We start from the raw sequence: 12,096 nt of genomic DNA, 5'->3' as shown, positions 1-12,096 counted from the left end.
GTGTGTGTGTGTGTATGTGTGTGTGTGTGTGTGTGCTCCCGCGCCCCGGGAAGTGTTTGCTTAAAGAGAAAGCAGCATCTCCCATTATTTCTGCACCACTGCCTCTGTTTCTGATGCTGGTCTTCTTTATCCTGCGTCATCACTGCTGAAAGATCACCCCGGGAAAAAAAATCTCCCTTTGATACAGCATCCTCAGATGAACATAAAATACATAAAAGAGTACAAATAAACAGCACATAAGCCCCTTTAACTTCTTAGACAGTAGATGACTTGGGTAGGGTTCTCCTGTGGAGCAACCATCAAGGATGACTCATTTCTATCCTTCAAGACAGTTTTATGTTCACGATCACATACTGTGTATAACAGTGTACCAATCACGGTGACCTGGGCTCTACAGCCTTAATGAGGATAAGCATAATGTGTGTGTGTGGCTTCACATACTGTAGGCCTACTAATGTAATGACATTGTAATGACATAATAATAGCCAATGATCCCTTACCCTCCGACTACACACACACACACACACACACACAAACAATGACAAACATTATGTGTGGAAATCAATACCCACAGCTGTAAAATCTGCACACCCAGTCAGAGAGAGATGCAGAGAGGGAGGGAGATACAGTGTGTGTGTGTGTGTGTGTGTGTGTGTGTGTGTGTGTGTGTGTGTGTGTGTGTGTGTGTGTTTCTGCAGGTGGCAGGTCTAATTGCTGTGTGTGAGTGTTGTCTTTAATTGGCATAATTACTGCTGTTTAATCTTTACTCTGGCTGGCATGCACACGCGCTCACGCACACACACACACACACATATTAGATTGCAATTTTCGCCTACCTCATGCCATTGGGTAGATTACAAGAGTTGACATAGCAACAGTGAGGGAGATATTTTACGTTGGCCCAACCCGTCACGTCATCGTGCAAAAACGGGGAGGAAGGAGCGCCCTTCTCAAATCCAACAGTAATCTGCACCTGCTCCGTCATTTTGTCAACAATGCAGCATGGTGCATCCTCCAGAAACATAAAACGTGTTTTCCATCAAATAATGTTAGCATTTTCTATCTAGTTTTCATTGGGAAGGAAGATAAAGCGCTTTTATCAAAAGCATGGGAAAACACAAAATCCTACTCATTACTTTGCTTGTGCTTCAGCACTTTTGTTTTGACCCGAATTCGCTGTTCGCTCACGCCCGGGAGGCAGCCCGGTTACAAATAAAATGCAATCAACTTTTAACGGTGCACATCTTCTCGGGCGTCTGGGTGAGATTAATCGAATCCCCGCATTGCAATTTTGCTACCGGTGCACTGTCGGTAGCAGCTGTTCAGCCATTGGTGCAAGTAGTGTGTCCCTGAGTTGGATTGGCTAAGACTGCTATCAATCCCTCTGATTACCCTGCCCATTTCCCCAGTGCCCATAACGCACGGACACGAGCCTCTGAACACCAGGGGCGGTGTCAGGGACATTATGCCATGTGTTTTACAAGAACAGCGTCCTTATTGGTCTACAGTACGGGCTATCTGCCCATCGCCAAGGGATACGCTTTGGATTGGCTGAATCGGCTACCCCAGATTCACCCTTGCGCGTGCACAACTCTCAGATTCTCTACAGTGGTTTATTTGCGTAACCCTGTCGCCACGCGCATCTACACATAAAACCAAGGCTCACAATTTACGCAAATAGCGTTACAAAGGTCCGTAGTGACAAAGACAGCGAGCTGAGGAGGAAGGAATAAAGAAGAATTTCAGGCTTGGACTGCCACTTCCCGAAGAACGAAACGCACAGAGTTTCCTCAAGACCCGATACTAGAAGACCCGTATTTGGACGTCGCGGTGTATGGAGTTGGGACACATTTGAAGGGCCGTAGAAATCGTTCACGTATTGATTGGGCAACTGGCAGATTTTTCCGTTTGAATCGTCCGTAGGGTAGGAGAGCGAGCAGCCATGGCGGTCGGGTCATTGAGTCTTCACATCGGAATATAAAGAGGAACTGCATGGCCCTGCATCTATAGGAATATACAGCAACCATTCCCCATGTCTGACCGTCTCACTTTTGTCATTTTGTGTTCAACTGTGACCACGTTAGAGAAATCAAACCAGCAGTGCAGTGGGTTTATTCGGAGGCCAGCTTCATGATTATTTTATTTGGAAGACGTGTCTCCAAGGCCTAGCAACTGAAGGAAAACGAGGGCTCAAAGGGAAATAGGATGCTTTGAATTACTGTTAGTGGACGAAAAAGGGTGACTGATAGACTAAATAACGTCTGTCAAGGCTCGTGGACAGAGGAGTTGATTTAAAAAATCATATTGTGAATAATCAAACATTCATATTAACGAACTGTTATTCTTTGGATGCAAAGGTTTAGAAAGATAAACCTACCAAGACATCTACACTCACGTAGTCTACAGTATTTGATTCGGGGATTGGATCATGTCTGGTCGGCCCAGAACCACCTCCTTCGCAGAGAGCTGCAAACCAGTGCCGCAGCCCTCGGCTTTTGGCTCTATGAAAGTCAGCAGTAAGTCTACCATTTTTAATCATCCAACTAACTTCCCAGCCTTTTGAATAAGACCAATTTTGAACTAACCTAGCAGTCTCATTGTTAAGCACATTGACTCGATGCTAGGTCTGAAAGGACAGGCAGGCTATTCCTTCTGTGTGTCCTTGCTGAGATTCTCAGGCATAGAGTGACACCCTGGTTTCTGTGGGGAGGGATCACTGTGATGTGGGGGAGAGGGGCAGGGCTGGCAGTCACCCAAACCAGCATTGTGGCAAGTGGGTCAATCTGATTTGCCTCATCATTTGCAGATTTTTCAAAGTGTCTAGTCCATCAGATCACCAGATTTATGCTAACCGATTACTGATCTCTCCAGATCGACCCAGCGCCAGGATAAAGTGACTGAGGGGGCAGTTGAAATTGCAAGGGCGTTTCTAGGATTTGAAGATATTTGGGGCTTAGCCCAAAGCCAGTAGGGGGGTCCGGGGGCAATCTCCCCCATCAAAAAATAAAAGGGAATTTCATCAGTAAAATGTATGAATGTGGTGCACTTTGAGATTAACATTGGGAAGAGAAATTACAACAACGAGAGAAGATATTTTTCAGGTAACTTGCACCTTCCCACCTGCCACAGCAGACACTGCCAGTACTCATTTATAATAGCTACTGTGGATCTCTCTTCTCTGGAACACAATACAGTGTATTGCCAAAAATCACTCAACTTCAAACAGACTCTGACCTGTCCCTCTGAGCCAAACTGATTAAATAATCCCACCATACCCAAACACCCTCTCTCACACACACGGTGCAGTAATTAGAATCCATAGAGCAGATTTAAGTAATGGTCTACTGTGTGCTCACCCCTCCTCTGTCTCTCTCATCACCTTCTCTGTGTTGTCTGTTGCTGTCTCTTGTCTACCCTCCTCTCTCGTCTTGACCTTGTAAAAGTAAATAATTGTTTTAATAGTAATTTCACAGGCCTTTTCACCTCAAATTCTTTGTAATCCATGTTTTATATTTTCACAGTCTGTATTTCACCTGTTATAAATTGTACAAATAAATACAACTAATTTAGAATATATAGAGCAGCTTGAAGTGATAGTCTGTGTTCCGTTCACTCTTCATCTGACCCCCCACTTTTTCTGTGTCTTGTCTGTTGCTGTTTCAGGTTCTTGTTTGCTACTGTCTCCTTTGTCTATCCTCTTGTTTGTTATGGCCTGTTCTGTTCTTCTGGAGTTCCTCCATCATCCTATTCATCTGTTGTGGTCTCTGTCTTGTCAGGTGTCTCTCCATCTACTCTTCTGTTGCTGTGTCTGTGTCTTGTATCTCTTTAGTTTTGCAATCCTAAACGTTCAAGGGGATACTGGGGTAGCTTAACTTGTTTTGGGCCTGTGTCTGGGTCACCTAAATCATCCTCTTCCCTACCATCCAGTTAACGGGATAATTCGGGCTGCCATCCCGTTAACGGGATAATTGTCATCAACAACCGCTGAAAGGCATAGCGCCACATTCAAATAACATTACTAAAAATATTTATATTCGTGAAATCACAAGTGCAATATAGCAAAACACAACTTAGCCTTTTGTTAATCTACCTGTCGTGTCAGATTTTGAAAATATGCTTTACAGCGAAAGCAATCCAAGCGTTTTGTAAGTTTATCGATCGCTTGACAAAACATTATGTACACCTAGCATCAAGTAGCTTGGTCACGAAAATCAGAAAAGCAATCAAATTAATCGTTTACCTTTGATCTTCGGATGTTTTCACTCATGAGACTCCCAGTTACACAATAAATATTCATTTTGTTCCATAAAGTTTATTTTTATATCCAAAATACCTCTGTTTGTTTGGCGTGTTATGTTCAGAAATCCACAGGAAAGAACGGTCACGACAACGCAGACAAATTCCAAATAGTATCCGTAATGTCCACAGAAACATGTCAAATGTTTTTTATTATCAATCCTCAGGTTGTTTTTAAAATATATACTCGATAATATATCAACCGCAACTGTCTTTTTCAGTAGGAGAGGGAAAGGCAATGGCTGCCCAAACTCTGTTACGCAAACAAAATGCTGCTGGCACCCGCCCATACAATGGCCCAATGTTATCTTTCTCACTCATTTTTCAAAATAAAAGCCTGAAACTATGTCTAAAGACTGACACCTTGAGGAAGCGATAGGAAAATGAATCTGGTTGATATCCCTTTAAATGGAGTAAAGGCAGGCTATGGAACATGGAGTTTTCAAAATAGAAGCCACTTCTAGGTTTGATTTTCCTCAGGGTTTTGCCTGCAATATCAGTTCTGTTATACTCACAGACAATATTTTGACAGTTTTGGAAACTTTAGAGTGTTTTCTATCCAATACTAATAATACTATGTATTTATTAGCAACTGAGACTGAGGAGCAGGCCGTTTTAGTTTGTACAACTTATTCATCCAAGCTACTCAATTCTGCCCCCCCCCCCCCCCCCCCCCCAGCCATAAGAAGTTAACCTCTCTGATCTCCCAAACCCGGATCCGGTATCGTGACTACAGCCTCAAGCTCATTACCATAACGCAACGTTAACTATTCATGAAAATCGCAAATGAAATGAAATAAATATGCCATCTCTCAAGCTTAGCCTTTTGTAAACAACACTGTCATCTCAGATTTTCAAAATATGCTTCTCAACCATAGGAAAACAATAATTTGTGTAAAAGTAGCTAGCTAGCGTAGCATTTAGCGTTAGCATTAGCGTTAGCATCCAGCACGCAACATTTCAACAAAAACATAAAAGCCTTCAAATAAAATCATTTACCTTTGAAGAACTTCTGATGTTTTCAATGAGGATACTCTCAGTTAGATAGCAGATGCTCAGTTTTTCCAAAAAGATTCTTTGTGTATTAGAAATAGCTCCGTTTTATACATCACATTTGGCTACCAAAAAAACCCGAAAATTCAGTCCTCAAAACGCGAACTTTTTTCCAAATTAACTCCATAATATCGACTGAAAACATGGCAAACGTTGTTTAGAATCAATCCTCAAGGTGTTTTTCACATATCTCTTCAATGATATATCGTTCATGGAAGCATGGTTTCTCCCCTCAATCAAATGGAAAAGTACAAGCAGCTGGCAATTGCGCACCGAATTCCACGCAGGACACCAGGCGGACACTTGGAAAATGTAGTCTCTTATGGTCAATCTTCCAATGATATGCCTACAAATACGTCACAATGCTGCTAACACCTTGGGGGAACGACAGAAAGTGTAGGCTCATTCCTTGCGCAATCACAGCCATATAAGGAGACAATGGAAAACAGAGCTTCAGAAATTCTGCTCATTTCCTGGTTGACGGATCATCTTGGTTTCGCCTGTAGAATGAGTTCTGGGGCACTTACAGACAATATCTTTGCAGATTCTGAAACTTCAGAGTGTTTTCTTTCAAAAACTGTCAAGAATATGCATAGTCAAGCATCTTTTCGTGACAAAATATCGCGCTTAAAACGGGAACGTTTTTTATCCAAAAATGAAATAGCGCCCCTAGAGATCAAAGAGGTTAACCAGGTAGGCCAGTTGAGAACAAGTTCTCATTTACAACTGCGACCTGGCCAAGATGAAGCAAAGCAGTGCGACACAAACAACAACACATAGTTACACATGGAATAAACAAACGTACAGTCAATAACACAATATAAAAAGTCTATATACAGTGTGCGCAAATGCCGTGAGGAGGTAAGGCAATAAATAGGCTATAGTAGCGAAGTAATTACAATTTAGCAAATTAACACTGGAGTGATAGATGTGCAGATGATGATGTGCAAGTAGAAGTACTGGTGTGTAAAAGAGCAAAAAAGTACATTTAAAACAATATGGGGATGAGGTAAGTAGATTGGATAGGCTATTTACAGATGGGCTGTGTACAGCTGCAGCGATCGGTAAGCTGGTCAGATAGCTGATGCTTAAAGTTAGTGAGGGAGATATAAGGCTTCAGCGACTTTTGCAGTTTGTTTTTTGCAATCATTGGCAGCAGAGAACTGGAAGGAAAAGCGGCCAAAGTAGGTGTTGGGTTTGGGGATGACCAGTGAGATATACCTGCTGGAGTGTGTGTGACAGGTGGGTGTTGTTATGGTGACCAGTGAGCTGAGATAAGGCAGAGCTTCACCTACCAAAGACTTATAGATGACCTGGAGCCAGTGGGTCTGGCGACTAATATGTAGTGAGAGTCAGCCGACGAGAGCATACAGGTTGCAGTGGTGGGTGGTATATGGGGCTTTAGTGACAAAACAAATGGCACTGTGATCGACTGCATCCAGTTTGCTGAGTAGAGTGTTGGAGGCTATTTTGTAAATGACATTGCCGCAGTCGAGAATCGGTAGGATAGTAAGTTTTACGAGGGTATGTTTGGCAGCGTGAGTGAAGGAGGCTTTGTTGCAAAATAGGAAGCCGATTCTAGATTTAATTTTGGATTGGATAATGTTTAATTTGAGTCTGGAAGGAGAGTTTACAGTCTATCCAGACTAGAGGTCGACCGATTAATCGGAATGGCCGATTAATTAGGACCGGTTTCAAGTTTTCATAACAATCGGAAATCGGTATTTTTGGGCGCCGATTTGCCGATTTTAAAATAAAATATATATATATATTTTCCTTTATTTAATCTTTCTTTAACTTGGCAAGTCAGTTAAGAACACATTCTTATTTTTAATGACGGCCTAGAAACGGTGGGATAACTGCCTCGTCCATGGGCAGAACGACAGATTTTCACCTTGTCAGCTTACAGTTAACTAGTCCAACGCAATAACGACCTGCCTCTCTCTCGTTGCACTCCACAAGGAGACTGCCTGTTACGCAAATGCAGTAAGCCAAGGTAAGTTGCTAGCTAGCATTTAACTTATCTTATAAAAAACAATCAATCATAATCACTAGTTTACTACACATGGTTGATGATATTACTACATATTATCTAGTGTGTCCTGCGTTGCATATAATCTGACTGAGCATACAAGTATCTAAGTATCTGACTGAGCGGTGGTAGGCAGAAGCAGGCGCGTAAACATTCATTGAAACAGCACTCTTGTGCGTTTTGCCAGCAGCTCTTCGTTGTGCATCAAGCATTGCGCTGTTTATAACTTCAAGCCTATCAACTCCCGAGGTGGGGCTGGTGTAACCGAAGTGAAATGGCTGGCTAGGTAGCGCGCGCTACTCGCTCTGAGCCTTGGGGTGGTTGTTTCCCTTGCTATGCATGGGTAACGCTGCTTCAATGTGGTGGCTGTTGTCGTTGTGTTGCTGGTTCGAGCCCAGGGAGGAGCGAGGAGAGGGACGGAAGCTATACTGTTACACTGGCAATACTAAAGTGACCATAAGAATATCCAATAGTCAACGGTTAATTAAATACAAATGGTATAGAGGGAAATAGTCCTATAATTCCTATAATAACTACAACCTAAAACTTCCAATATTGAAAACTCATGTTAAAAGGAACCATCAGCTTTCTTATGTTCTCATGTTCTGAGCAAGGAACTGAAACGTTAGCTTTCTTACATAGCACATATTGCACTTTTACTTTCTTCTCCAACACTTTGTTTTTCATTATTTAAACCAAATTGAACATATTTTATTTTTTACTGAGGCTAAATTGATTTTATTGATGTATTATATTAAGTTAAAATAAGTGTTCATTCAGTATTGTTGTAATTGTCATTATTACAAATACATAAAAAAATAAAAATAATAATCGTCCGATTAATCGTTATTGGCTTTTTTGGTCCTCCAATAATCGGTATCGGCGTTGAAAAATCATATTAGGTCGACCTCTAATCCAGACACCTAGGTATTTGTAGTTGTCCATATATTCTATGTCAGAACCGTCCAGAGTTGTGATGCTAGTCCGGCGTGCGGGTGAGGGCAGCGATCGGTTGAAAAGCATGCATTTAGTTTTACTAGCGTTCAAGAACAGTTGGAGACCACGTAAGGAGTGTTGTATGGCATTGAAGCTCATTTGGAGGTTTAACACAGTGTCCAAAGAAGGGCCAGATGTATACAGAATGGTGTCGTCTGCGTAGAGGCGGCTCAGGGAATCAAACGCAGCAAGAGCGACATTGTTGATATAAAGGGAGAAAAGAGTCGGACCTGAGAATTGAACCCTGTGGCACCCCCATAGAGACTGCCAGAGGTCAGAGGCTGAGGTGCAAGGGCTATATCTGTTCTTAGTGCTACATTTTTTGAAAGAGGCATGCTTATTTAAGATGGTGAGGAAATTACTTTTAAAGAACGACAAGGCACCCTTTACTGACGGGATGTGGTCTATATCCTTCCAGGATACCCGGGCCAGGTCGATTAGAAAGGCCTGCTCGCATAAGTGTTTTAGGGAGCGTTAGACAATGATGAGGAATGTTTGTTTGACCGCGGACCCATAGCGGATGCAGGCAATGAGGCAGTGATCGCTGAGATCCTGATTGAAAACAGCAGAGGTATATTTGGAGGGCAAGTTGGTTAGGATAATATCTATGAGGGTGCCCATGTTTAAGGATTTAGGGTTGTACCTGGTGGGTTCCTTGATAATTTGTGTGAGATTGGGGGCATCTAGTTTAGATTGTTGGACTGCCGGGGTGTTAACCATATCCCAGTTTAGGTCACCTAACAGAACGAACTCTGAAGATAGATGGGGGGAAATCAATTCACATATGGTGTCCAGGGCACAGCTGGGAGCTGAGGGGGGGTCTATAACAGGTGCTAACAGTGAGAGACTTATTTCTGGAGAGATTCATTTTTTAAATTAGAAGCTCGAACTGTTTGGGCATAGAACTTTGCAGGCTATCTCTGCAGTATATTGCAACTCCTCCCCCTTTGGCAGTTCTATCTTGACGGAAAATGTATTTGGGGATGGAAATCTCAGAATTTTTGGTAGCCTTTCTAAACCAGGATTCAGACACGGCAAGGACTTCGGGGTTGGCGGAGTGTGGTAAAGCAGTGAGTAAAATAAACTTAGGGAGGAGGCTTCTGATGTTACATGCATGAAACCAAGGCTTTTACGGTTACAGAAGTCAACAAATGACAGCGCCTGGGGACATGCAGGGCCTGGGTTAACCTCCACTTCACCTGAGGAACAGAGGAGGAGTAGGATGAGGGTACGGCTAAAAGCTATCAAAACTGGTGATCTAAGGCATTGGGGACAGAGAATAAAAGGAGCAGATTTCTGGGCGTGGTAGGATAGATTCAAGGCATAATGTACAGACAGGGTAGGGTGCGGGTACAGTGGAGGTAAACGTAGGCATTGAGTGACGACGCACTAGTTATGCTGGGTGAGGTCACCGCATGTGTGGAAGGTGGGACAAAAGGGGTATCTGAGGCATGTTGAGTGGGACTAGGGGCTCCGCAGTGAACTAAAACAATAACTATCCTTAACAACAGTATACAAGGCATATTGACATTAGAGACATAAAGCAATCACAGGTGTTGATTGGGAGTGCTAGATAAGACAACGGGTAAGAGAACAACAGCTAATCAGCTAAGACAACAACAACAGGTAAAATGGCGATGAATGGGCAGAGAAGGTCAGTTAACTACACACAGGGCCTGCGTTCGAGGCTGGGGCTGACAGATAAACAAAATGGAGTACCGTGATTAATGAACAGTCCAGCGAACAGCAAGAGATGAAACAGGGAAGCCGCTAGCTGGTCGTTACTACGCTAGCAAGCGGGAGACACGGCGTTCAGAATTTGCTGTTCTAAGTGCTCCATTGGCCTGCCGTTCCATTGGCCTGCTGTGGCCTCCTCCTGGCTCATTTTAAAGGTAGCACGTTGGAGGTGCAACATGTCATTAGTTTGTCTTTAATGGGCAACTGCACTTCCTGATATGGCCTCATTTTAGATTTGGTTCATTACGAAATGCTAGCGGCCATGACTGACGTGAGTTGGTTTTGGAGTGTGGTTTGATGTGCGTGTCGCGTGTGTGTTCGCAGGTGGGAAGTGTTAGCCAAATGATTTTGCCAATTTCCTTCAGTCTGCTGGCGTGCAACCTGACATTGACTTTGGATAGCCTATCTCTGGGGCTAGTTAGGGACCGTCAATAAATTACACAATGTAAATGAGACAATATTTTCATGTTGCATGCTTTCAATATTCAAATAAAATTTTATTTGTCACATACACATGGTTAGCAGATGTTAATGCGAGTGTAGCGAAATGCTTGTGCTTCTAGTTCCGACAATGCAGTAATAACCAACAAGTAATCTAACTAACAATACCAAAACTACTGTCTTATACACAGTGTAAGGGGATAAAGAATATGTACATAAGGATATATGAATGAGTGATGGTACAGAGCAGCATAGGCAGGATACAGTAGATGGTATCGAGTACAGTATATACATGAGGTGAGTATGTAAACAAAGTGGCATAGTTAAAGTGGCTAGTGATACATGTATTACATAAGGATGCAGTCGATGATATAGAGTACAGTATATACGTATGCATATGAGATGAATAATGTAGGGTAAGTAACATTATATAAGGTAGCATTGTTTAAAGTGGCTAGTGATATATTTACATCATTTCCCATCAATTCCCATTATTAAAGTGGCTGGAGTTGAGTCAGTGTGTTGGCAGCAGCCACTCAATGTTAGTGGTGGCTGTTTAACAGTCTGATGGCCTTGAGATAGAAGCTGTTTTTCAGTCTCTCGGTCCCAGCTTTGATGCACCTGTACTGACCTCGCCTTGTGGATGATAGCGGGGTGAACAGGCAGTGGCTCGGGTGGTTGATGTCCTTGATGATCTTTATGGCCTTCCTGTAACATCGGGTGGTGTAGGTGTCCTGGAGGGCAGGTAGTTTGCCCCCGGTGATGTGTTGTGCAGACCTCACTACCCTCTGGAGAGCCTTACGGTTGAGGGCGGAGCAGTTGCCGTACCAGGCGGTGATACAGCCCGCCAGGATGCTCTCGATTGTGCATCTGTAGAAGTTTGTGAGTGCTTTTGGTGACAAACCAAATTTCTTCAGCCTCCTGAGGTTGAAGAGGCGCTGCTGCGCCTTCTTCACGATGCTGTCTGTGTGAGTGGACCAATTCAGTTTGTCTGTGATGTGTATGCCGAGGAACTTAAAACTTGCTACCCTCTCCACTACTGTTTCATCGATGTGGATAGGGGGGTGTTCCCTCTGCTGTTTCCTGAAGTCCACAATCATCTCCTTAGTTTTGTTGACGTTGAGTGTGAGGTTATTTTCCTGACACCACACTCCGAGGGCCCTCACCTCCCTGTAGGCCGTCTCGTCGTTGTTGGTAATCAAGCCTACCACTGTTGTGTCGTCCGCAAACTTGATGATTGAGTTGGAGGCGTGCGTGGCCACGTAGTCGTGGGTGAACAGGAAGTACAGGAGAGGGCTCAGAACGCACCCTTGTGGGGCCCCAGTGTTGAGGATCAGCGGGGTGGAGATGTTGTTGCCTACCCTCACCACCTGGGGGCGGCCCATCAGGAAGTCCAGTACCCAGTTGCACAGAACGGGGTCGAGACCCAGGGTCTCAAGCTTGATGACGAGCTTGGAGGGTACTATGGTGTTGAATGCCGAGCTGTAGTCGATGAACAGCATTCTCGCATAGGTATTCCTCTTGTCCAGATGGGTTAGGGC

At 43.6% G+C, this 12,096-nt stretch overlaps 1 protein-coding gene across 2 annotated transcripts in view; it reads left to right on the top strand.

The window, feature by feature from the left end:
* Positions 1-1,456: 1,456 nt before the first annotated feature.
* Positions 1,457-12,096, top strand: part of gsk3ba (glycogen synthase kinase 3 beta, genome duplicate a) — a 42,934-nt gene continuing 32,294 nt past the window's right edge. For both annotated transcript variants that reach the window (XM_021579312.3, XM_021579311.3), the window contains exon 1: positions 1,457-2,516. In XM_021579312.3, the coding sequence (XP_021434987.1) occupies positions 2,429-2,516 (88 nt within the window). In that variant the 5' untranslated portion in view covers positions 1,457-2,428. The remainder of the gene's footprint in view (positions 2,517-12,096) is intronic.

The sequence above is a fragment of the Oncorhynchus mykiss genome, chromosome 22 (genome assembly GCF_057628025.1).
Source record: "Oncorhynchus mykiss isolate SJ-2025 chromosome 22, ASM5762802v1, whole genome shotgun sequence".
NCBI classification, from domain to species: Eukaryota; Metazoa; Chordata; class Actinopteri; order Salmoniformes; family Salmonidae; genus Oncorhynchus; species Oncorhynchus mykiss.
Note: the sequence above shows the minus strand (reverse complement) of the source record. Positions and strands in the feature narration are given on the sequence as shown.